At 40.9% G+C, this 24,229-nt stretch overlaps 1 protein-coding gene across 1 annotated transcript in view; it reads right to left on the bottom strand.

Moving 5' to 3' along the window:
• Positions 1–24,229, bottom strand: part of LOC126109420 (guanine nucleotide-binding protein subunit alpha-14-like) — a 192,453-nt gene that overhangs the window by 92,256 nt on the left and 75,968 nt on the right. Inside the window, exon 2 of the mRNA XM_049914455.1 lies at positions 2,093–2,277. Within this exon, the coding sequence (XP_049770412.1) occupies positions 2,093–2,277 (185 nt within the window). The remainder of the gene's footprint in view (positions 1–2,092; positions 2,278–24,229) is intronic.

The raw sequence follows: 24,229 nt of genomic DNA, 5'->3' as shown, positions 1-24,229 counted from the left end.
TCTGTTGACTCAGGGATCGAGACGTGGCTGCATGGTCCATTACAGCTATGCGGATAAGGTGCCTCTCATCTCGACTGCTAGTGATATGCGGCCACTGGAACCCAGCACAGCAATCCGTATTACCCTTTTGAACCCACTGATTCCATATTCTGCTAACAGTCAATGGATCTCGACCAACGCGAGCAGCAACGTCGTGATATGATAAACCGCAATCATGATAGGTTACAATATGACCTTGATCAAAGTCAGAAATGTGATGGTACACATTTCTCCTCCTTGCATGAGGCATCCCAACAACGTTTCAGCAGGCAACGTCGGTCAACTGCTGTTTGTGTATGAGAAATCGGTTATAAACTTTCCTCATGTCAGCATGTTGTAGGCGTCACCACCAGCGCCAACCTTGTGTGAATGCTCTGAAAAGCTTATCATTTGCATATCACAGCATCATCTTCCTTTCGGTTAAATTTCGTGTCTGTAGCACATCATCTTCATGGTGTAGCAATTTTAATGGCCAGCAGTGTAGATATGAAAAGAACTTGCACAAGACTGACTAGCCTGGAGGACAGATGCACTGAAAATGTTGTGGGTTGGCAGGAGAGCCAGCACCGGGTACTAGAGGAAGCCGAAAGGCACGCGTTTAAGCTCACACAGGCTGGCGTGAGGTATGATTACAGTATCAATAGTAACTGGTACTGGCGCCTTGCTAGGTCGTAGCAAATGATGTAGCTGAAGGCTATGCTAACTATCATCTCGGCAATTGAGAGCGTATTTTGTCAGTGAACCATCACTAGCAAAGTCGGTTATCCAACGGGGGATGAGTGCTAGGAAGTCTCTCTAGACCTGCCGTGTGGCGGCACTCGGTCTGCAATCACTGACAGTGGCGACACGCGGGTCCGACGTATACTAGCGGACCGCGGCCGATTTAAAGACTACCACCTAGCAAGTGTGGTGTCTGGCGGTGACACCACAGAAACAGTGCCCAGGCTGACAACAGGAATGTTAATCATCCCTGTTATTGTATATTACAAAATATATTTGCACATTCTCTTAAATAAATGCTTTCTTCTACATGACAAAACATTTTGCAAGTTAGAAAACACTGTCTCATCTTTATTGCACATCAGAAACGTCTGTAGAAGAGTAACCATTCAAATGTTTCTCTATTATGTCCACTGTCATTGATCTGAGATCTCGAATGAAATGTTACCCAACACAATTTTTATCCACCTCTTATTTTAACAGAGACTGGTACATCAACATCATCACACTACTGCCTCTGAGTAAAGGAATTGCACTGTAGGCAGTTTTGATCTCTCGAATCATTTTATTGCTGGCACTAGGTTACTGAAGTGTGATTTGACATTTATGGAATGAATCTTAATTCTTGCTTACCTGTATGCTTCAGTTACTTTCTGAATTAAAAGATTCCTCTGCTTTTAGAGCAAGCAAAATCTGCATATAAATATCAATAACTCTAGTTTCATTAATTGGTCTGAGTATGCAGAGTATTTCGGCAAATGTGAGACTGCATCGATAATGTTTTGAGTAATGAAACACAGTCTGTTTTCCCAGGTGGTAAATGTTTGCGAGAGACAAAGGTAACATTAGGGAATTGTGGACAGCAATCTGAGACTGCTGGTGATGCTTTTGTGTGCAAGAAAGTTTCATCATTGAGAGATTGTAGAGGTATTCAGCATGACTTGGACAGAATCTTTATTTGTGGGATAAATGGGAACTTGCTTCAAATGTTTCTTGTTCAACCAGAGATGTTTGAGAGACTACCCAAAGCAGTACAAAACCTCCACCTCCAAAAAATAAAATTAGTTTCAAATACAAACTGAAATCATATCTGCAGAGAGAGAGAGAGAGAGAGGGGGGGGGGGGGGGAGGGAAAGAGAGTTAACATAAAATTAATGTAATAAACAGTCAAGTAAGTGGTTGGCCTGTAATTGTCAACAAAGTGACTGATACCATGTAATAGTAAGAGACAGAAATTATGTGCCATTGAACATGCAAATAACTAACACACACACACACACACACACAATATATTTTAACATTTTTACAAGCTACCTTTAGTTTGTATTCTTACCTCTGATTTTTTGGACTCAAACTGAAGCTCATACAACTGCATTCCCAGAATCAGCATCTGAGTAGATGTGATAACATTTTGGCAAATTACTGGCTTAAATGTTTTCCGTTCTTCTTCAGTTAAACCGCCTTCTTCAATAATCCTCACCTGCTTCATAAAAGTTGATTTTCCGGATGAACCACATCCTAAAATCAGGATAAAAGTTTTCATCAGTGTAACTTAGATGTGGTAACATCCTGTTACAAGAGCAAGACGGAGTGAAGTGGTTACAAAAATGCAGCCAATGATGTGAGAACATAAATTTTGGTTGATAAACCTTTAAGTTAGACCATAGACTGTGCACAAATAGCACACTAAGAATGGATGTCATCATCCATTCTAGCTTTATCTGTCCAATTATTCAGCGAGACAGAGATGGTGAAGTACGGCTGACAAATCCCAAGATATACTATGTAACACACACTCTGACTTGCACAAAAAATTATTAGTGGTCAGTTACAGATGTCACTCATCCATTTTCAAGTTTCTTAAAATGAGAATAAAGTTAAAAATAGCGCAGCCCAAAAATGGCATAATCACAGGGAGAGAGGTCCGACTGTATGGAGGGTGGCCGAGAATCTCCCATTTGAATTCCTGCAGGAGTGCCACGACTGTGTTGGCCTTGTGAGGCTTTCCATTGTTGTGGAGCAGAATGACCCCAAGGATGAGATTGCCTGGTCATTTTGATTTGATCGCTCGGTGAAAGGTTGTCAAGGTTTGCGAGTAATACTGGGCGTTCACTGTTGTCCCATGCTGCAGGAAATGAACCAGAAGGAACGAATTTTTGGTCCCCTTAAAAAGACTCTGAGGGGCAAATGATTCACGTTGGATGACAATGTCCAGCTGTATGTGTGGAACTGGTTAACATCACAGCCCCAGGAATTTTATGAGATGGCCATTTACCACACTGTGTCACAGTGGGACTAGATTTCAACAGCCAGGGTCAATACTTCTAACATGCAGGTACTGGTTTCTGTAATTATGCCTCCAACTCATTTCTTTTTTAGTGCCCCTTATATGTACCACCCCTGCATGGATGGCAGCAGCAAGATCAGGCAGATTGCTGCATGCACAGGGGCATTTGAGTGGTGTTTCTCTGTATACAAATGGAACAGGATGAAACCCTAATAGGGTGCATTGGTAAGTACCCTCTGCCATGAAATTCACAGTGGTTTGCAGAATATGGATGTAGACGTAGATATGCGTAAAGCTGTCCTACAAAGGTGAAATATTATTTTAGAAACAGGGGTGTGCAAGTCGCATGTTCTATGTCAGAAAAGCAAGGCACCTGGTTATGGAATGCTAAGCAGAGAAGAAATTGTGCTTTCTAATGAACATGGGTATATAGGGTAAAATACAGGAGCTGTCTAATGTGATTTATAAAAAAGGTAGAAGGGAAAGGTGATGTACTATGCCAATTAGTCTTTTGTCAACTTGCTGTACAAGATTTTTATAAAATGCCTTACTAACATTCAAGAAATATCTTTTAACCAGGTAAAGAAAAAGCTGAGCATAGAGATGGATCTAGTCAATGAACCAGCTACAGATTCTCAACTGAGATACACAAAAAAGCAACAAATATCAGCTACTACTGGGATTTATAGAGTATGAGAAAGTGTTTGACTCTGTCACAATAAAATCTGTGCTGGCAGCACCTGAGAACCAAGAAACACAACATAACTACATCCATTTGCTGGAGAATATGTATAAGGTTACAGTTTCAATCTGATTACACTGATATAGTGAAAAGTTCAGGTTTGAGAATGAAGTTAGGTAAGATGAGTCCACTTCACCAAAACTGTTTTTTGCAGCCTCGAAATGGGTCTTCAAATCATTAAGTTCAAAGAAAGAACGAATGAGCAGAAATGGATCTTATTGGAAAGACCTTCTACTTGCAGATGACACTGTTCTGACTACTTCACATCTAGAATGACTTCTGCAAAAGGGCATAGGAACCAATCAAACCAAGTATGATAGTATACCAGAAGATCTTTCTTTTACAATAACACCAAAATAATGTACAAACATTCTGCCAACTGGAAGGTACAACAGTATAACAACAGAATTGTAGAAACAGTTGACGAATTTGTGTACTTGGAACAAAAGAAAACACCAACCAGATGCAGACTTAAAGAAATAAATGGGAAGGTAAAACTGGCCTCGAGTTTTTCTAATAAACTAATCAATGTATTCAGAAGTAAATTTTCAATATGTATTTCAACATAAAGTTCACACTGCCAGTACTAACCTATGAAAGTAAAAAAAACTCATGGTAATGTGCTAATATTATGTTGGGCACAAAAAATGAAAATAAAACAAATACAAGGAAGAAAAAGAAATAAAAGTAGAGGATGTGATGGTGGCTGTTATGGAACTGAAATGGACATCAAATGACTGGAGATGGGCCAAGGAGGTTCTGTGTCAGATTCTTCATGATAATAAAGACAGAGAGCCTTACAGAAGGTGGCTTGCCAACCTTTTAAAAAAAAATCAGGACAGACCTGCATGTGAAAAGCTGAAGATCATGATGAATAGAATGCCTTGAAGAGATCTCCATGCAGCAGATAAATCGAAGAAGAAGAAGAAGATGGTGGTGGTGGTGGTGGTGGTGGTTTAACCAAACCCAAATCAAAAATATAGGCCACAACAGCCAAGGTCTGCAGAATAGTTTAACACTTTGCAATTTTGCTCACCTGATATTAAGACTTCAGGAGATGTGAACTTGCTCAGTTATAGAAGTCTTCCAAATGTTGAAGCATTTGCTGTACTTAGTTTTTGATCTCCTCATTTTTATGTACAATTAACTATCCTTATCCCATGATCATTTTTGACAGAAGCAATAGCCTAAGCATATGAGCAGAACAACACTTACATTCATATACACTATACAACTCAGTTATCTGGTGGTATAAAACACTAAAAGATAAAAAAGATGGTGCACAAAAAAGTAATTATCTGAATGGGGAGAAATCAGTTAATGTAATGTATGTGTATAGAAAAACAAATGATTACAGTTTCAGAAAAAGTGGATGATTTATTCATGAGAAGAAGCTTTAAAATTGAGCAAGTCAGTAAAACACTTATCCAGATCTAGGTCTTATGCTAGTAGTTATTCAGCTTGGCATTGATTGATAGAGTTGTTGGATGTTGTCCTGAGGATATCGTGCTTATTTCTTTCAATCTGGCACATTACTTCATCAAAATCCATTGCTGGTTGGAATGCCCTGCCTGTAATACTCCAAACGTTCTCATCTGAGGAGATATCCAATGACATCTACATTTATACTCCGCAAGCCACCCAACGGTGTGTGGCGGAGGGCACTTTACGTGCCACTGTCATTACCTCCCTTTCCTGTTCCAGTCGCGTATGGTTCGCGGGAAGAACGACTGTCTGAAAGCCTCTGTGCGCGCTCTAATCTCTCTAAGTTTACATTCGTGATCTCCTCGAGAGGTATAAGTAGGGGGAAGCAATATATTCGATACCTCATCCAGAAACGCACCCTCTCGAAACCTGGCGAGCAAGCTACACCGCGAAGCAGAGCGCCTCTCTTGCAGAGTCCGCCACTTGAGTTTGTTAAACATCTCCGTAACGCTATCACGGTTACCAAATAACCCTGTGACGAAACGCGCCGCTCTTCTTTGGATCTTCTCTATCTCCTCCGTCAACCCGATCTGGTACGGATCCCACACTGATGAGCAATACTCAAGTATAGGTCGAACGAGTGTTTTGTAAGCCACCTCCTTTGTTGATGGACTACATTTTCTAAGGACTCTCCCAATGAATCTCAACCTGGTACCCGCCTTACCAACAATTAATTTTATATGATCATTCCACTTCAAATCGTTCCGCACGCATACTCCCAGATATTTTACAGAAGTAACTGCTACCAGTGTTTGATCCGCTATCATATAATCATACAATAAAGGATCCTTCTTTCTATGTATTCGCAATACATTACATTTGTCTATGTTAAGGGTCAGTTGCCACTCCCTGCACCAAGTGCCTATCCGCTGCAGATCTTCCTGCATTTCGCTACAATTTTCTAATGCTGCAACTTCTCTGTATACTACAGCATCATCCGCGAAAAGCCGCATGGAACTTCCGACACTATCTACTAGGTCATTTATATATATTGTGAAAAGCAATGGTCCCATAACACTCCCCTGTGGCACACCAGAGGTTACTTTAACGTCTGTAGACGTCTCTCCGTTGATAACAACATGCTGCGTTCTGTTTGCTAAAAACTCTTCAATCCAGCCACACAGCTGGTCTGATATTCCGTAGGCTCTTACTTTGTTTATCAGGCGACAGTGCAGAACTGTATCGAACGCCTTTCGGAAGTCAAGGAAAATAGCATCTACCTGGGAGCCTGTATCTAATATTTTCTGGGTCTCATGAACAAATAAAGCGAGTTGGGTCTCACACGATCGCTGTTTCCGGAATCCATGTTGATTCCTACATAGTAGATTCTGAGTTTCCAAAAACGACGTGATATTCGAGCAAAAAACATGTTCTAAAATTCTACAACAGATCGACGTCAGAGATATAGGTCTATAGTTTTGCGCATCTGCTCGACGACCCTTCTTGAAGACTGGGACTACCTGTGCTCTTTTCCAATCATTTGGAACCTTCCGTTCCTCTAGAGACTTGCGGTACACGGCTGTTAGAAGGGGGGCAAGTTCTTTCGCGTACTCTGTGTAGAATCGAATTGGTATCCTGTCAGGTCCAGTGGACTTTCCTCTGTTGAGTGATTCCAGTTGCTTTTCTATTCCTTGGACACTTATTTCGATGTCAGCCTTTTTTTTGTTTGTGCGAGGATTTAGAGAAGGAACTGCAGTGCGGTCTTCCTCTGTGAAACAGCTTTGGAAAAAGGTGTTTAGTATTTCAGCTTTACGCTTGTCATCCTCTGTTTCAATGCCATCATCATCCCGGAGTGTCTGGATATGCTGTTTCGAGCCACTTACTGATTTAACGTAAGACCAGAACTTCCTAGGATTTTCTGTCAAGTCGGTACATAGAATTTTACTTTCGAATTCACCGAATGCTTCACGCATAGCCCTCCTTACGCTAACTTTGACATCGTTTAGCTTCTGTTTGTCTGAGAGGTTTTGGCTGCGTTTAAACTTGCAGTGAAGCTCTCTTTGCTTTCGCAGTAGTTTCCTAACTTTGTTGTTGTACCACGGTGGGTTTTTCCCGTCCCTCACAGTTTTACTCGGCACGTACCTGTCTAAAACGCATTTCACGATTGCCTTGAACTTTTTCCATAGACACTCAACATTGTCAGTGTCGGAACAGAAATTTTCGTTTTGATCTGTTAGGTAGTCTGAAATCTGCCTTCTATTACTCTTGCTAAACAGATAAACCTTCCGCCCTTTTTTTATATTCCTATTAACTTCCAAATTCAGGGATGCTGCAACGGCCTTATGATCACTGATTCCCTGTTCTGCACTTGCCACCTTGCTGGCCAAGGTAGAATTTGCCAAGCATTAAGACAAGCTTGAAATCTCATTGCCTGGAGTATAATTGTCTTCAGTGATGACTCCCACATTGAACTGAGTGCCACTGACCAGTGAAGACATGTGTGGAGACAACCCTAACAGCAGAGGAAAACCAACCTTAGTGTCACCCGCATAAGACCCGAGAACCAGGAGTGATGGACTGGGGTGTCATTCCTTTCATAGCGGGACCTCTCTGGCTGTCATCCACAACACCCTTACAGCACAGCCGCTCGTCAATGATATGCCGTATGCCATTTTTGTTGCCCTTCACGATAAGAAAACCTGGGCGTACATTTTAGCAAGATAATGCCCACACGCACATACCGATAGTTTCTACTGCTTGTCTTCGTGCTTGCCAAACCCTACCGTGGCCAGCAAGGTCACTGGGTCTCTCCCCAATTGAGAACACGTGGGACATTGCGGGCAGGGCCCTCCGACCAGTTCAGGATATTGACAACGGAGGGACATCCGACAACTCTGCTAGTCAGTAACTGCTTGCATCAGGGCCAGAGGTGGAACAACATATTATTGACTTCCTCAGTTTGTGAAGCTTTAATCAAATCATGCAATTTTTCTAATACTGTAATCATTTGCTTGTCTGCACACGTACATCCCATCTACCAATTTATGTCCCATTCAGATAATTTCTTCATGGTGCAGTTTCTTTTCTTATTGTGTAATATGTAGATTCACCCTATCTGGATACTAAATGCACATTTTTGATGGCTAAGTTGAATTTGAATTGAATTTTATTTGATCCTGTAAGATTACATTGTGTACAGTAAATGTACATGTAATATAAGGCATGTCAAAGTATTAACATTCATTATCACTTATTTTTCTACCCCTTTAGCTTACATTTTTACATCATTGATAATGAGTAACAATATATACAAATTTAATGGCATAAGTATTCTGCAACACTAAAACTCTTTTTCAATGAAATAGTCTTTACATTTCTTTGGGAAGTACTTGTCAAGTACACTATCTTGCAGGTTTTTAGGCAGACGTCTTAGTAGTCTGACACCAGAGTACTGGGGCCCTTTTTCTAGCATTGCCAGTTGGTGGGGTACGCACCATACTTCATTCTTCCTTCTTGTATTGTGGGTGTGTACACTAGCATTTGTAATCCAGTCCTCACTATCTTTTGTGTTGTACATTATTGTTTTGTATATATACAATGTTGAAAAAGTTAAGATACCTAACTTCTTGAAACAGTTTCTGCACGTCTGCACGTTTCAGAGGCCTTTCTTCTTAAAATGGTCCTAATTGCCGCCAGTATGGTTCGAAAAGTCCATGATACACTGTACACATAAGGTTCTTGTCTGAATACTGTGGTAGCTGCATCATTAAGAATATGACAGAGCTCAGTTTCTTACAGACATTATTAATATGTTTTTTCCATTTCAGTTTATTATCCACAAGAATACCTAAGAATCTAGCATATTCTACTTCTTCCAGTCTTTTTTAGATCTATAACCAGTTCATTTTCCAACAGCCACTGAACTGCGATATTTGCAGATATGTATGCTCTTCTCTCAAGCTGTTCCATATTTTGGTCACTATTTAGTATTGTCATGTCATCAACATATAATACTTTCTTTTCTTCCTCCTCAACACCTACATCATTAACAAACACATTAAATAACAATGGCCCCATTACTGAACCCTGCGGCACTCCATTTTGATGGGTTTGGTTTCTGATTGGTACGAGTTTCCTAATGATACATACTGCTTGCGGTTGCACAAGTATGATTTTATCCATTCACCTGGTTGCCCTCGAATGCCATAGTTTCCTAATTTTTGTATCAGCATTTCATGGTCAGTGGTGTCAAATGCTTTTGAAAGATCCAGAAACATTGCAGAATAAGTTAATATTTTGATAGTTTAACACCAAATAACTGACTAATAGAGACATATAGGTGCCAGTGCAGACTAATACACATAAATATTCTTATTTTAATTACTTAGTGCCACCTGTTCATCTCCACTGGCTGACTTAATTTCTGTATGACATTCCTGCTCATAGACATGACTAAGATTAAAAATAAAAATTTGTGATTACATTAATTAGAATACATAAAACAGCCAAAAGAGCAAGTCTATTTAACTGTGAGCTATATGATCAGAAAAAAGGCAATGCTATAGGTACTATTTCATGAATATGATTTGTGTTTACATGATGATTGTCAAAGCCTACCAAAAAGTTTGGAAGAGGTGAAATTTTTTGAGCTGAAGACATTATAGAGAAAATATGCATTTTTGAAGTCAGAAAAATCAGAACTACAGAACTATGTTACTGAATTTTGGAATAATTATTATTTAACATCTGAACCTTTTGGAAAATAAAAATTTTGAATATGAATAATTTTTGAAATATTAAGTTTTAAAAAAGTAACACATTTGCAGGGAAGAGGAGAATGAGGACTTTCAAAAGAACTAACCCAATTTAGAAACAAACAGTTACTTGGTGACTGAAAACTTCAACTCTGTATGTCTTGTATGAATCATAAATCATGAATTTTCTTTTAAATAAAATACACAGTATTTCCAGAAGAAACAAATGTAGTAAGGCACAAATACAAAATTAGCTATTTTTGAGCTACTACAGTGTACATGCTTTTGAGAAACTGAAATTAAACAAAGAAAAAAAATTATATTAATCTCAGGAATGGTACAAGAACAAGTAAGATGACTCCATCTTGCTCTTTTACAAGTAATACACAGAGTCGGAAAAGGTAACTTATTTGATACACTTGAGGAGTTGAAAATATTTTTGCTGCCTAAAGGAATACCATGGAATCATACTCAGTAAACACAACTTGTGCAAAATGAGTGGTTTTTATTTCCCCCTCAGAGTCTACTCTAGCAATAAGCAGGCCTTTAGATTCAGTACACTAAAAGCCAAAAACACTCTCACAGAAGCAACTTGTAATGTGCCTTTTTGCATGATGTGGAAAATACAATCTTTTCATCAGTTTTTCTAAATAAACTACTGGCCATTAAAATTGCTACACCACGAAAATGACATGCTACAGATGCGAAATTTAACCGACAGGAAGAAGATGCTGTGGTATGCAAATGATTAGCTTTTCAGAGCATTCACACAAGGTTGGCACTGATGGTGACACCTACAACGTGCTGACATGAGGAAAGTTTCCAACCGATTTCTCATACACAAACAGCAGTTGACCGGCGTTGCCTGGTGAAACGTTGTTGTGATGCCTCGTGTAAGGAGGAGAAATGCGTACCATCACGTTTCCGACTTTGATAAAGGTCGGATTGTAGCCTATCGCGATTGCGGTTTATCGTATCGCGACATTGCTGCTCGTGTTGGTTGAGATCCAATGACTGTTAGCAGACTATGGAATCGGTGGGTTCAGGAAGGTAATATGGAACTCCATGCTGGATCCCAATGGCCTCATATTACTAGCAGTCAAGATGACAGGCATCTTATCCGCATGGCTGTAAAGGATCGTGCAGCCACGTCTCGATCCCTTGGTCAACAGATGGGGACGTTTGCAAGACACCAACCATCTGCACGAACAGTTCAACGATGTTTGCAGCAGCATGGACTATGAGCTCAGAGACCACGGCTGCTGTTACCCTTGGTGCTGCATCACAGACAGGAGCACCTGCGATGGTGTACTCGACGACGAACCTGGGTGCACGAATGGCAAAACGTCATTTTTCTGGTTGAATCGCATTGATGGCACTTTGAACAGTGGATGTTACATTTCAAATGTGTTACGACCCGTGGCTCTACCCTTCATTCGATCCCTGTGAAACCCTACATTTCAGCAGGATAATGCACGACTGCATGTTGCAGGTCTTGTACGGGCCTTTCTGGATACAGAAAATGTTCTCCAGATCTCTCACCAATTGAAAACGTCTGCTCAATGGTGGCCGAGCAACTGGCTCATCACAATACGCCAGTCACTACTCTTGATGAACTGTGATATCGTGTTGAAGCTGCATGGGCAGCTGTACCTGTACACACTGTCCAAGCTCTGTTTGACTCAATGCCCAGGCGTATCAAGGCCGTTATTATGGCCAGATGTGGTTGTTCTGGGTACTGATTTCTCAGGATCTATGCACCCAAATTGTGTGAAAATGTAATCACATGTCGGTTCTAGTATAATATATTTGTCCAATGAATACTCGTTTATCATCTGCATTTCTTCTTGGTGCAGCAATTTTATTGGCCAGTAGTGTTCTTGGATTATCTTTTAGATACTTCACCTTTGTAGGTCAGTTCTACGCACATCTACATCTATGTCTGTTCTCTGCAAACTACTGGGCATGTACAGCTGTAGGTAATTCCTATTGCATCGCTTATTAGGGTTCCATTCCCATTTGGAGTATGGAAAGAATGACTAACTGCTACTGAGTGTGCTGTATCTGTAAAAATTATAAGCAATACTGATAGGTCACTAATAACAGTAGAAATTCTGTATTGCATTACACATTCAGGTGTAGCCCATCATTAGATGAACTGTCAAAATTATTATACAATCATTGGCACAGTGGTAATCCACACAGTTGTAATAAAATATATAACAGATGACAAGATTCGATGTACAAATGGTACATACCAAAATACAAAGGTGATGAAAAATTTTTTGGTGAAGACAATGTCACATCTAAAAATCCACAATGATAAGATAGTAGTGCCAAGTGTAAAACATTATTGTCAATAAACAAGTGAAAGAAATGCTCATCTACAATTAAGATTAACATTATACCTAAAAACAAAGATGATGTGACTTACCAAATGAAAGTGCTGGCAGGTCGACAGACACACAAACGAACACAAACATACACACAAAATTCAAGCTTTCGCAACAAACGGTTGCTTCATCAGGAAAGAGGGAAGGAGAGGGAAAGACGAAAGGATGTGGGTTTTAAGGGAGAGGGTAAGGAGTCATTCCAATCCCGGGAACGGAAAGACTTACCTTAGGGGGAAAAAAGGACAGGTATACACTAGAGCGCGCGCGCGCACACACACGCACACACACACACACACACACACACACACACACACACACACACACACATATATATATATATATATCCATCCGCACATACACAGACACAAGCAGACCAATCGGTAATCTGTCAATAAGAGAGCTGGTCTGCCCGTGGCGCACACACGCATATCCGGCCGCATATGCGCAGACACGGGCAGACCAGCTCTCTTATTGACAGATTACCGATTGGTCTTTTTTTTTTTTTTTTTGTGTGTGTGTGTGTGTGTGTGTGTGTGTGTGTGTGTGTGTGTGTGTGAGTGTGTGTGTGTGTGTGTGTGTGTGTGTGTGTGCGCGCTCTAGTGTATACCTGTCCTTTTTGCCCCCTAAGGTAAGTCTTTCCGTTCCCGGGATTGGAATGACTCCTTACCCTCTCCCTTAAAACCCACATCCTTTCGTCTTTCCCTCTCCTTCCCTCTTTCCTGACGAAGTAACCGTTTGTTGCGAAAGCTTGAATTTTGTGTGTATGTTTGTGTTCGTTTGTGTGTCTGTCGACCTGCCAGCACTTTCATTTGGTAAGTCGCATCATCTTTGTTTTTAGGTATATTTTTCCTTCATGGAATGTTTCCTTCTACAGTATTATAACCATAAGATTAACATTATACACATCAGAGGGCATGAAAACCAGTGGCTCTGCATATGGCCATGAAAGAAATTTTATTACATTTTGTTATTACAAATATGCCATAACAACTTACATACAAGGGATAAATAGAATAAAATGGATAAATATGAAAAGTATCACAATAATGGTTAAAGCACTGTTATACAGGCCACCACCGAGTATTGGAGAAACCTGATTTAAAATCATAAAATTTGGATATGTTTTGTGTAGAAAGTAGTAGAAAGTAATAAAGTGGGGAAACCAACATAAATGGCCTGTAACATAAATGAATATAGCCGTATCTGCTTTCCCTTATGCACAGGGATGAGCTTAAGCATACCAACTAACGCAGTGCATCCATTCAAATTCAATTAAAGTAAATGGGCACTATAGCAAAATGAATGAATTAAATGAAATAATAATGACACTAAGTACAATAAAAGGTGCCATAAAAGAAAGAGCAGCGTAGATCTTTTATTAAAAATCCTATAATATTACAGAAAATATTATAAAAATAGAAAGTAAATTAAGCTGAATTAACTGATGATAATTGTGATACAGGTAATGGAGAGATGATAGACTGACTAATAAATCAGTAAATCATGAAAAATATTAAAAAACCAATGGCTATATTTTTCCACTTGCCCACTGATGACAACCTCTGTATCAGACCGATGATACATGTAAATTTTCAACTCCTCAAGGATATTGAGGGCTAAACTATCATTAATGAGGGCAACAAATGACCATTCTCTCTCAAATGACACCCAAGTACACTACTATTTTTGTACGTGTGCTGTGTTACAAAATCTCTTCCTGTATGGCCCACATAGATGTCATCACAAGAACTACACTTGATTCTGTAAACACCTGAGTTCTTAAACTTGTCAGCTTTATCATCAAGACTATGCCACAAAACAAGTCCAAGTTTCTTTTGTGTATGGAAACGCACCAAACCCTTCACTTTCCTGACAATGTGCAGAATCCTGTTACAATAGTTTCCTTCAATTGTGTATTGACGGTGATGTTTATCACTTGGCGCTACTATCCTGTCATTGTAGATCTGTAGATGTGACATTGTTGCATCTAATTTTTTTTTCATCAACTTCATATTTTGGTGTGTATCATTTGTACCTCCTGTATTTTCATGGGTTACATACTTTTGTTTTACAACGTGGTATGGATCACCTTTGTGGTCATGATAGTATAATAATTTTTTAACCGATCATCTGATGATGGGCTACACCCAAAACTTGTAATACAATAAAGAAGTTCAACTAACATCTTGTGACTGTTATTAGCAATCTACCAGCATTTGTTATAAGTTTTATATGTATCAATATGGTCACAAATGTCATATCACTTTTTGCCAGACTTAAAATTTGCTGTATCTGTATTTAGTCTGAGCTTGTCTGCACAGTTTCTCGGTGAGCAATGCATAGCAGGTGACATTATCTTTTTAGATTCATTACTTGACGCTGTTTCTTGAAGGTTGTAAATAGGCTTTGTAAGAAAACTGACTATCTTCAAACATATTCCAGTTTGGGTTTTTCAGTATTTCCTACGGCCATATATGTTACCCTCTTTTGTATGTATTCAGTACACCTGTTAGTCCTTTTGATATGACTCCCACACACTTGAGCAGTGTTTTAGTACGGACCATACAAGTGTTCCATAATCTCTTTTGTAGACAGACTCCATTTTCCCAGTATTTCCCAAATGAACCCAGATATTTATATGACTTGATTGACTTCAATTGAAACTAATTTATTTTATAGTCATAAGATACTACACATATGGTTCTGCATTTTGTGAAGAGCACAGTTTTACATTTCTGAACACTCATACCAAGTTGCTAACCTTTGCACCACTTTGATATCTTATCAAGGTCTGACAGTATATTTGTGAAGTTTTATTCAGATAGTACTTCATGTTCGATTACTGCATCCTCTCCAGAAATTTGGAAGTTGCTATAGATACAGTCTGCAGGTAATTAATATAAACCATGCACAGACCCAACACATTTCCCTGGGGCATACATGAAGTTACTTTACGTATGTGGATAACTCTTACTCCAGTTACAATATTCATTTGATATGCTCATATATTCATACTTTAAAAATAAATATTAGTGCAATACTAAATCAAATGCTGTTTGGAAGTCAAGAAATACTGCATCCACTTGACAGCCTTATGCATGGCTTTCAAGATGCCATAATTATCGGAAAGTCACAAGTTCGGTTTCAGACAATCGATGTTTTCATGTATGTGCTGGCTGGCATGGGTGAATTTGAGAATTGACAGATCTCATGTGAATCTCAGCTTGGTTTCTTAGTCCACAGAGTTTGGGATGCAGTAGATGGTGGAACCTAGAATGATGCTGTGTTCATATATTTCAAGTAGGAGCTGAATCAAGTTCCACACTGTTATCTGCTGAACAATATGGGAGGCCACAGTGAATTGAGCTGGCTTTGTGATTGGATTGAATGTTTCATTGCAGATATAATTCACCACATCATTCTTAAAATAAGGAAATCCATCAGATATGAAAGGAACTTCAGGTGTGTCCCAAGGCACATGACGTGTGAAAGTTATCCATTAGATAACTTGGGGTATTTGTAAATGTTGCCATTCCATATGGGGAAGTTGTTATACAATAGTTTTATTTCATTAGTATGCTAGGGTGTACAGAGGAGTTATGGAAATTCAAAAGCACAAAAATAACAGAAAAAAGAAGGATTAAAATAAGACATGTTGTGGACCATACAGATAAATGAAACAAACAGTGTCAACTTCTACATCCACATACATACTCCACAAGCCACCATATGGTGCTTGGCAGAGCATTCCTTGCACCACCACCACTCATTCCATTTCCTTTTTGTATCACAAATGGAATGAGGGAAAAACAACTATCTATATGCCTCTGTATATGACTTAATTACTCTTATCTTTCCTTCACAGACCATACGCAAAATGTATGTATTGTTCTGCTGTCAGCCACAAATGCTGGTTATTTAAACATTCTCAGTAGTGCTTCATGCAAAAAGTGCAAAAAGAAAAAAAAAAAAGAAAAAAAGACAAGTATGAGTAGGGAATTGTGCTCTGAGGGTTCCTTACAAACTTAATTATGTGTGTAGGTAGTGCATTACCGGTTCTTATGTGTGAGGTTCTGAGTACCAAAATATGTAACATAAATGACCATATCTTTTGATTTCATTGATCTAGAAGCTTAAATCTTTTACACTCCCAGGGGACCATAACCCTTAGTATTTTACATAAATCTCAATTTGATATCTCTACCCACCCCTCAGAAAAACGGTTCTATTTTTACCAATTGAGATATGGAATCCTAAAAACATCATCTTCCCTCCAACAATTCCCGTTTGATTTCGCAGAGTATTTCCATAATACTAACAGTTCATTCGAACCTGCTGGTAACAAACATAGCAGCACATTCCTGAACTGAAGTGGTTGATAGAAGAAAATGCTAACTAACAATTTAGTGAGAATTAGTATGATTAAAGCATCTGCTTTTGTTTTCACTATATCACGTGCTGGCTAAAAATAGTTCAATTTGAACCACTAGAAAGTGTTTGGTGGTTGTATACTATATTTTCGTCCTTGTCTTTGGATGAAAATTGTGCCATGCCACAATCTCAACATGGCAGTGATGTTATCTTATTATCAAATAATGAGATACATATTTAGTTAGGATTTTAATGATGACAGTGTTCATGTACTGATGACAGTGATGCAGACCATGGTTATGCACTAGGGAATACATCAGATGTTCAAGTGTGGCTTAGCATTACACTGTCACCAACATAATCTCAAAAGATTTAGACATACTATTTACTGAAATTTTGTAGAATTCTTTAATGTCAGGAGTGTCTAAATGTAGTGTAATGCAATATTTATCAATAACCACCTGCAAGGTTGCTACAGTCACTATTTCATTTTATCTTGTCATTAAAAAAAAACTATAATAAATGCATTTGGGGGTTAGCGCTCTTTTTGCCTTAAAGCACTGTGCGTTAGCACTGTTTTTCTCTTGTGTTATTTCTCTACAGATGTCTGTGTCTATTTATTTTTAGGAAGGAGCAAAACCTACATCCACTAGAAGATAAATAGGAAGTGGTCATGGCCCACGCCAGATAGACCACAACACTCCTGAAAAAGGAAAAGAAGTATTATTAAACAGACAGGAAACAAATAAGAATTAAACGCAGGAATTATGAGAGCTAATGGGGAAAGCAGTTCCTAGTCACTCTGTTGGAGACATTGAAGTGGGATGAAATAATGTCACATATTAAGAATGAAAATTTCAATGGCTCCTTGAATCTGGCTGATTTTGACAAAAAAATCATATTAATTTTGTTTTATAAAAGAATATCCTGTGAAATGTACAACAAACTTCTCATAGACAAAGTTCTATCAATATAGATGGACAATTGCAGCATGTGTGCAGAACATATTTTCTGGTGGTCCGTGTTCTTCCATGTAACAGAGAGCTTTTGAACAACATATTAACCCTCCTACTATCAGGATTTATTTGTCTCATTGAGTACCACTGGGTTCATACAGATCCCCAAGTAATTTACACCGAATATATTGGCAGTATTTTAATGATGTAATATAAAAACATGCATGACAGTCCTTGGACATCTCTGCCCAAACTCTTTGCCTCTGTATTTGTCTGCTTGTGTCTGTATATGTGTGGATGGATATGTGTGTGTGTGCGCGAGTGTATACCCGTCCTTTTTTCCCCCTAAGGTAAGTCTTTCCGCTCCCGGGACTGGAATGACTCCTTACCCTCTCCCTTAAAACCCACATCCTTTCGTCTTTCCCTCTCCTTCCCTCTTTCCTGATGAGGCAACAGTTTGTTGCGAAAGCTTGAATTTTGTGTGTATGTTTGTGTTAGTTTGTGTGTCTGTCGACCTGCCAGCACTTTCATTTGGTAAGTCACATCATCTTTGTTTTTAGGTATATTTTTCCTTCGTGGAATGTTTCCTTCTATTATAACTATATATATATATATATATATATATATATATATATATATATATATATATATATATATATATATATATAATTAAGGGGATAATGGCCAGTGATCCTGTCAGTGCAGTTGCACACCAAGTTTGAACTCAGCAAGAGGCCACTAGTGCAGACCTGAGGGTCGGGAGCCAGTTGAACCACCACATCCCTGATCAGGGAGTCCGCATACAGAGCCTTACACTGCTGATCGGTGCACGTAAAATCGTGTCGACAGCTGAGACCCTGGAAGTCCGTGACCCAGGAATGATAGGATTGACCGTGCCGTTTATGGTACTGGTGGAACTCTGGCCGAGAGGCGACCACACGGTAGCGTCGGGAATAATAGTTTGTCAGCAAAAGGCATATCTCCTGGAAAGAGAGGGCACAGCATCAGACAATGGTGCCAACTTGCAGAGACGAAAGAACGCGTCTGGGGAGCCCCGACACAAAAATAACGACCGCTGCAGGAGTCATCCGTGACTCGAAAAGCCGTTTCAGATGATGTTGTTTCCCAGTCTTCTTTAGCATCATCAAATGTGGGTAATGACGAAGGTCGTGGGAAAGCGTCGGACACCCGAAGACTTGGAAGCTGTTGTGGTAGTGCGTCCTTTGCATCAACTTTGTCCATTGGCAACTGCAGTGACCGATGTAAGATGTCTAACTGGAGCTGCTGCTGCTGCATGAGCTGCTGCTGTTGCTCCAGAAGACAGACCAACTTCACCTCCGTGCTAACAACTACAGCTACCACCGTTTATCTCATTGCCAAAATGTTGTAACCACGACCAGAATGGTCGAGGGGTTGCCGTGAACGAAAACGTGGCGGGACCGAATGGGAGAGGCCCATGAACAAACGAAAACAGATGAATGGGAAAGGATGGATGCGAACAACAATTGACAACCGAGCAAGACACTAAGAACAACAACACACAAGAAGCAATGGGGTCACAAGCGAAAACCTCACAAAACCGACAACATCCACTCAAACACGGAATAAGCACAGTAAACATGATGTCTGTAAGCGAAATATTGAGAGACTCACGTGAATATCATACTGCCTCACTGAATGAGAGGTAGGCACTTAAATACATGATAGGGTACGTCACTATTGGCCACGGGAGTTGTGAACACCGTATCACCAGTTCGGTGGATTTTATTCGGCAATTGAAATCTTTGAGGCTGGGGTCTTTCAGATTTTTTAGTGTGTTTTGATGTTGTATCTCTGTTTACAATTGTCCCTCTAGAAGGATCTCTTAGTTTGATTAGTGAAAAACTGGATGAAGGATTGGTGAAGTTTTATCATCATGTATTGAGATCCACGTATTTTTCACTTAACGGCAATATTTTTTAACAGCATGACGGTGAGACATGGGAGTTAGGGAAGGCAGGAAAAGGTGTGCCTAATCAGTTACCATTGGTTGCACAGTAAACACATACACTTTACGTAAGAATATATTTTTTTTAAAAACAATCATTAAAAAAAAAAAGACTGCAACAGAAGCTACATTGATGGCTGAAGGCGCTATTAAGAAATAATTAAAATTATTTGTCGGCTGAAGGCCACAAGCAATATTTCAGAACAATTAGCGGCTGAAGGCCTGAATTATAAGTGAGGAACACAACTACGCGTTGAAAATACCAAAATAATTTTTAAAACAATCATTAAAAAAACTGACTGTAACACAAGCTACACTGACGGCTGAAGGCTTTATTAAGGAGAATTCAAATTACTTGTCGGCTGAAGGCCACAAGCAATAGAAATAATTTAAACAAAATATTATTTTTAAACAATTGACACAATCAGGCCAAATAAAAAAAGGAGTGATCCACAGACAGTGCTCCAAGGATCGACCTGAGAAAAGTCCCTACAGCTGCGTTAAGCGGTGAGACAGGCAGCGAAGAGTTATGCTCACCTAACAGGATGGCGACTCAGACTAGGGACAGTTTAACGCCAGCTATCTTACCAAATACACATAACATCTGATAACGATGGAATAACTCAGGTGAGGGCAAAGTGACAGACAGCACTGAGTCTGCAGCATCCAGCTTTTAAAACACCGAAAGGCAGAAGGAACCAGTCCACAAATGCAGTGCGCAGACAGGGTTAAAATAACTGCTCATTCAAACATACTAGATACACACGGACCAGCGAAAACAATTCCACCAACAACTCGAACAATGCTAAAACCAGTCACTGTGGAACAACAAGGACGAACCACAAGTCGACACAAACACAGAGGACCCAGAAGCGGTCGAAGACAAATTCCCCGTCGTCCGAAGAGACGACTGACCGAACGACCAACCAACGGTCGCTCTTGATCAAATCGGGCATGGGAAAGGTGCCAGTATGAATCGTCGACTGACAGCTTATCGCCTTGAGGTCACTTCCACAGACAGACACACAGACACAAGTGAAGGTTGCACTACTCGAATATAACAATTCATTCAACTTAAACTCGCTGAATCCAGACTGCAACGTGGTCGTGCACCCTTGCAACCACATCCTCCCATCGGGCAGTGCACATATCGCCAGGTGTCCCAGCTACAGGGTGTTTCAAAAATGACCGGTATATTTGAAACGGCAATAAAAACTAAACGAGCAGCGATAGAAATACACCGTTTGTTGCAATATGCTTGGGACAACAGTACATTTTCAGGCGGACAAACTTTCGAAATTACAGTAGTTACAATTTTCAACAACATATGGCGCTGCGGTCTGGGAAACTCTATAGTACGATATTTTCCACATATCCACCATGCGTAGCAATAATATGGCGTAGTCTCTGAATGAAATTACCCGAAACCTTTGACAACGTGTCTGGCGGAATGGCTTCACATGCAGATGAGATGTACTGCTTCAGCTGTTCAATTGTTTCTGGATTCTGGCAGTACACCTGGTCTTTAAAGTGTCCCCACAGAAAGAAGTCACAGGGGTTCATGTCTGGTGAATAGGGAGGCCAATCCACGCCGCCTCCTGTATGTTTCGGATAGCCCAAAGCAATCACACGATCATCGAAATATTCATTCAGGAAATTAAAGACGTCGGCCGTGCGATGTGGCCGGGCACCATCTTGCATAAACCGCGAGGTGTTCGCAGTGTCGTCTAAGGCAGTTTGTACCGCCACAAATTCACGAAGAATGTCCAGATAGCGTGATGCAGTAATCGTTTCGGATCTGAAAAATGGGCCAATGATTCCTTTGGAAGAAATGGCGGCCCAGACCAGTACTTTTTGAGGATGCAGGGACGATGGGACTGCAACATGGGGCTTTTCGGTTCCCCATATGCGCCAGTTCTGTTTATTGACGAAGCCGTCCAGGTAAAAATAAGCTTTGTCAGTAAACCAAATGCTGCCCACATGCATATCGCCGTCATCAATCCTGTGCACTATATTGTTAGCGAATGTCTCTCGTGCAGCAACGGTAGCGGCGCTCAGGGGTTGCCGCGTTTGAATTTTGTATGGATAGAGGTGTAAACTCTGGCGCACGAGACGATACGTGGACGTTGGCGTCATTTGGACCGCAGCTGCAACACGGCGAACGGAAACCCGAGGCCGCTGTCGGATCACCTGCTGCACTAGCTGCACGTTGCCCTCTGTGGTTGCCGTACGCGGTCGCCCTACCTTTCCGGCACGTTAATCCATCACGTTCCCAGTCCATTGAAATTTTTCAAACAGATCCTTTATTGTATCGCTTTTCGGTCCTTTGGTTACATTAAACCTCCGTTGAAAACTTCGTCTTGTTGCAACAACACTGTGTTCCAGGCGGTGGAATTCCAACACCAGAAAAATCCTCAGTTCTAAGGAATAAACCAGGTTGTCTACAGCACACTTGCACGTTGTGAACAGCACACGCTTACAGCAGAAAGACGACGTACAGAATGGCGCACCCACAGACTGCGTTGTCTTCTATATCTTTCACATCACTTGCAGCGCCATCTGTTGTTCAAAATTGTAACTACTGTAATTTCGAAAGTTTGTCCGCCTGAAAATGTACTGTTGTACCAAGCATATTGCAACAAACGGTGTATTTCTATCGCTGCTCGTTTAGTTTTTATTGCCGTTTCAAATATACCGGTCATTTTTGAAACACCCTGTAGTACTCGCACTGTGCGGGCCTCACTGGTGCTCCGTCCTAAGCCAACTGCCTGACACACGATGATCCGGAAATACTAGAGGTCGCTCCAAAGATACTGCCACAGTACTTGCTATCGATAAGCACTGCTGCTGCCACTGACGGACAGAAAAAGCGAGCAAACGTAGTGGCGCCAGTGAACAGTCTAAGAAAACCAGAGGTGACAATCCCAATACACGATGCCAAGCTGTCAATGGCACCAAGGCGATCTGCAGCACGGCTCTGAGTGGCTGTGGCTAGTCCTTTATCACCCATAGTCTCGCCAATTTACTTACGGAGGACTTCGAGGATATGGCACTGTGGACTTCGGCTTTGCAGCCGACGTGCTCTTGGAGGTATGTAGATGATAGATGACACCTTTTTCATCTGGCGACATGGGCGTTTCAAATGTATTCATTCATCCCAGCATTAAATTTACCATGAATTGAAAGTGGTGTGATGCTTCCATTCTTGGACGTTATGGTTTACAAAAAACCAGTTGGTACTCTGGGAGATAGTGTTCACCGAAAGCCGGCGCACACTGATCGGTATCTGCATGCTAGGAGTGGTCATCCACCACAGCAATGCAGTGGTGTCCTTAGCACTCTGGTACGCAGGGCATATGCCATTTCTGTCACGGACAGCTTAACCCAAGAACTTGCGCATTTGATGGCCGTTTTTAAGGAAAATGGATACTCCGAGAAGCAGATTCGTCGGGCTACGGAGTTTTGGACCATCACCGGAGGTCTACGAAGAGGAGCATAGATCGGTGGCCTTTATTCCTTACTCTGGGGGGCATATCGTTTAAGATTGGAAGAATTGTAAGGCGTTTGAACATTAGTAGTATTCCGTCCACCTTCCAAGATTAGGGTACTACTCGGCTCTGTGAAAAATGATTTGGAGGTTAGGAGGCCCAGTATATACAAAATTCCGCGTCCGTGTGGGAAGGCTTCCATCGGAATTTCGATTCACCCAGTCCATGACACGTGCGTGGAACATCGCCGTCATACGAGGCTACGACAGCTGGAAAAATCGGCACAGTATGAAATTTGACGAAACTGTGATAGTTGCCAACACTTCCTGTTTCAGGAACAGTGTTCATGAAGAGGCAATACAAATAAGTTCGGCAGATAATTTGATTAATAGAGACAATGGGTTTCCTCTTAGCAGGACGTGGAACCCTGTAATGTCCCACATCATTCTTCGCTGCAGCCAGTCCGAGTGTTCGAAAATCGTCCCTGAGTGCGACACGTCGTTGCTGCCAGCCTTCTACTAAGGGCGGCGCCACCAGTCTTGGAGAACAACAACAGTGATGGGTGGCGCATGCCCTGTGTACCGTACAGACACCTATGTAGGACGTCGTTTTGGAGTCTGGCGTCCAGGCGATCATTGTAGGCAAAACCACCCCTTACTTCCGTCTTCTCGATTTCTATCTCACTATCTACGGCCGACCTATCAACCTCACCCCCATTCTCAAGTACCGTGGCGTCACCCTTGACCGTCGCCTCTCCTGAAACCCCTATCTCCGGACGATCCAAGCTGAGGCACGCTCTCGACACTGCCTCCTCAAGCTCCTTTCTGGCCGCACATGGGGTCTGCACCCCTCCACCGTCCTCCACTCCTAAAATCCCTCATCCGCCCTATCCTCTGTTATACTCATCCCGTCTGGATCGCCGCCCCTCCTACCTTCTACAAATCCCTTCAAATCCCGGAATGCCATGTGCTCTGCCTCGCCTATCGCATCCGCCTCCCCTCCCCCATGCGGATCCTCTACGACTTACACTAATGGCCATTAAAATTGCTACACCAAGAAAAAATGCA

Source organism: Schistocerca cancellata, chromosome 12, assembly GCF_023864275.1.
Source record: "Schistocerca cancellata isolate TAMUIC-IGC-003103 chromosome 12, iqSchCanc2.1, whole genome shotgun sequence".
NCBI classification, from domain to species: domain Eukaryota; kingdom Metazoa; phylum Arthropoda; class Insecta; order Orthoptera; family Acrididae; genus Schistocerca; species Schistocerca cancellata.
Note: the sequence above shows the minus strand (reverse complement) of the source record. Positions and strands in the feature narration are given on the sequence as shown.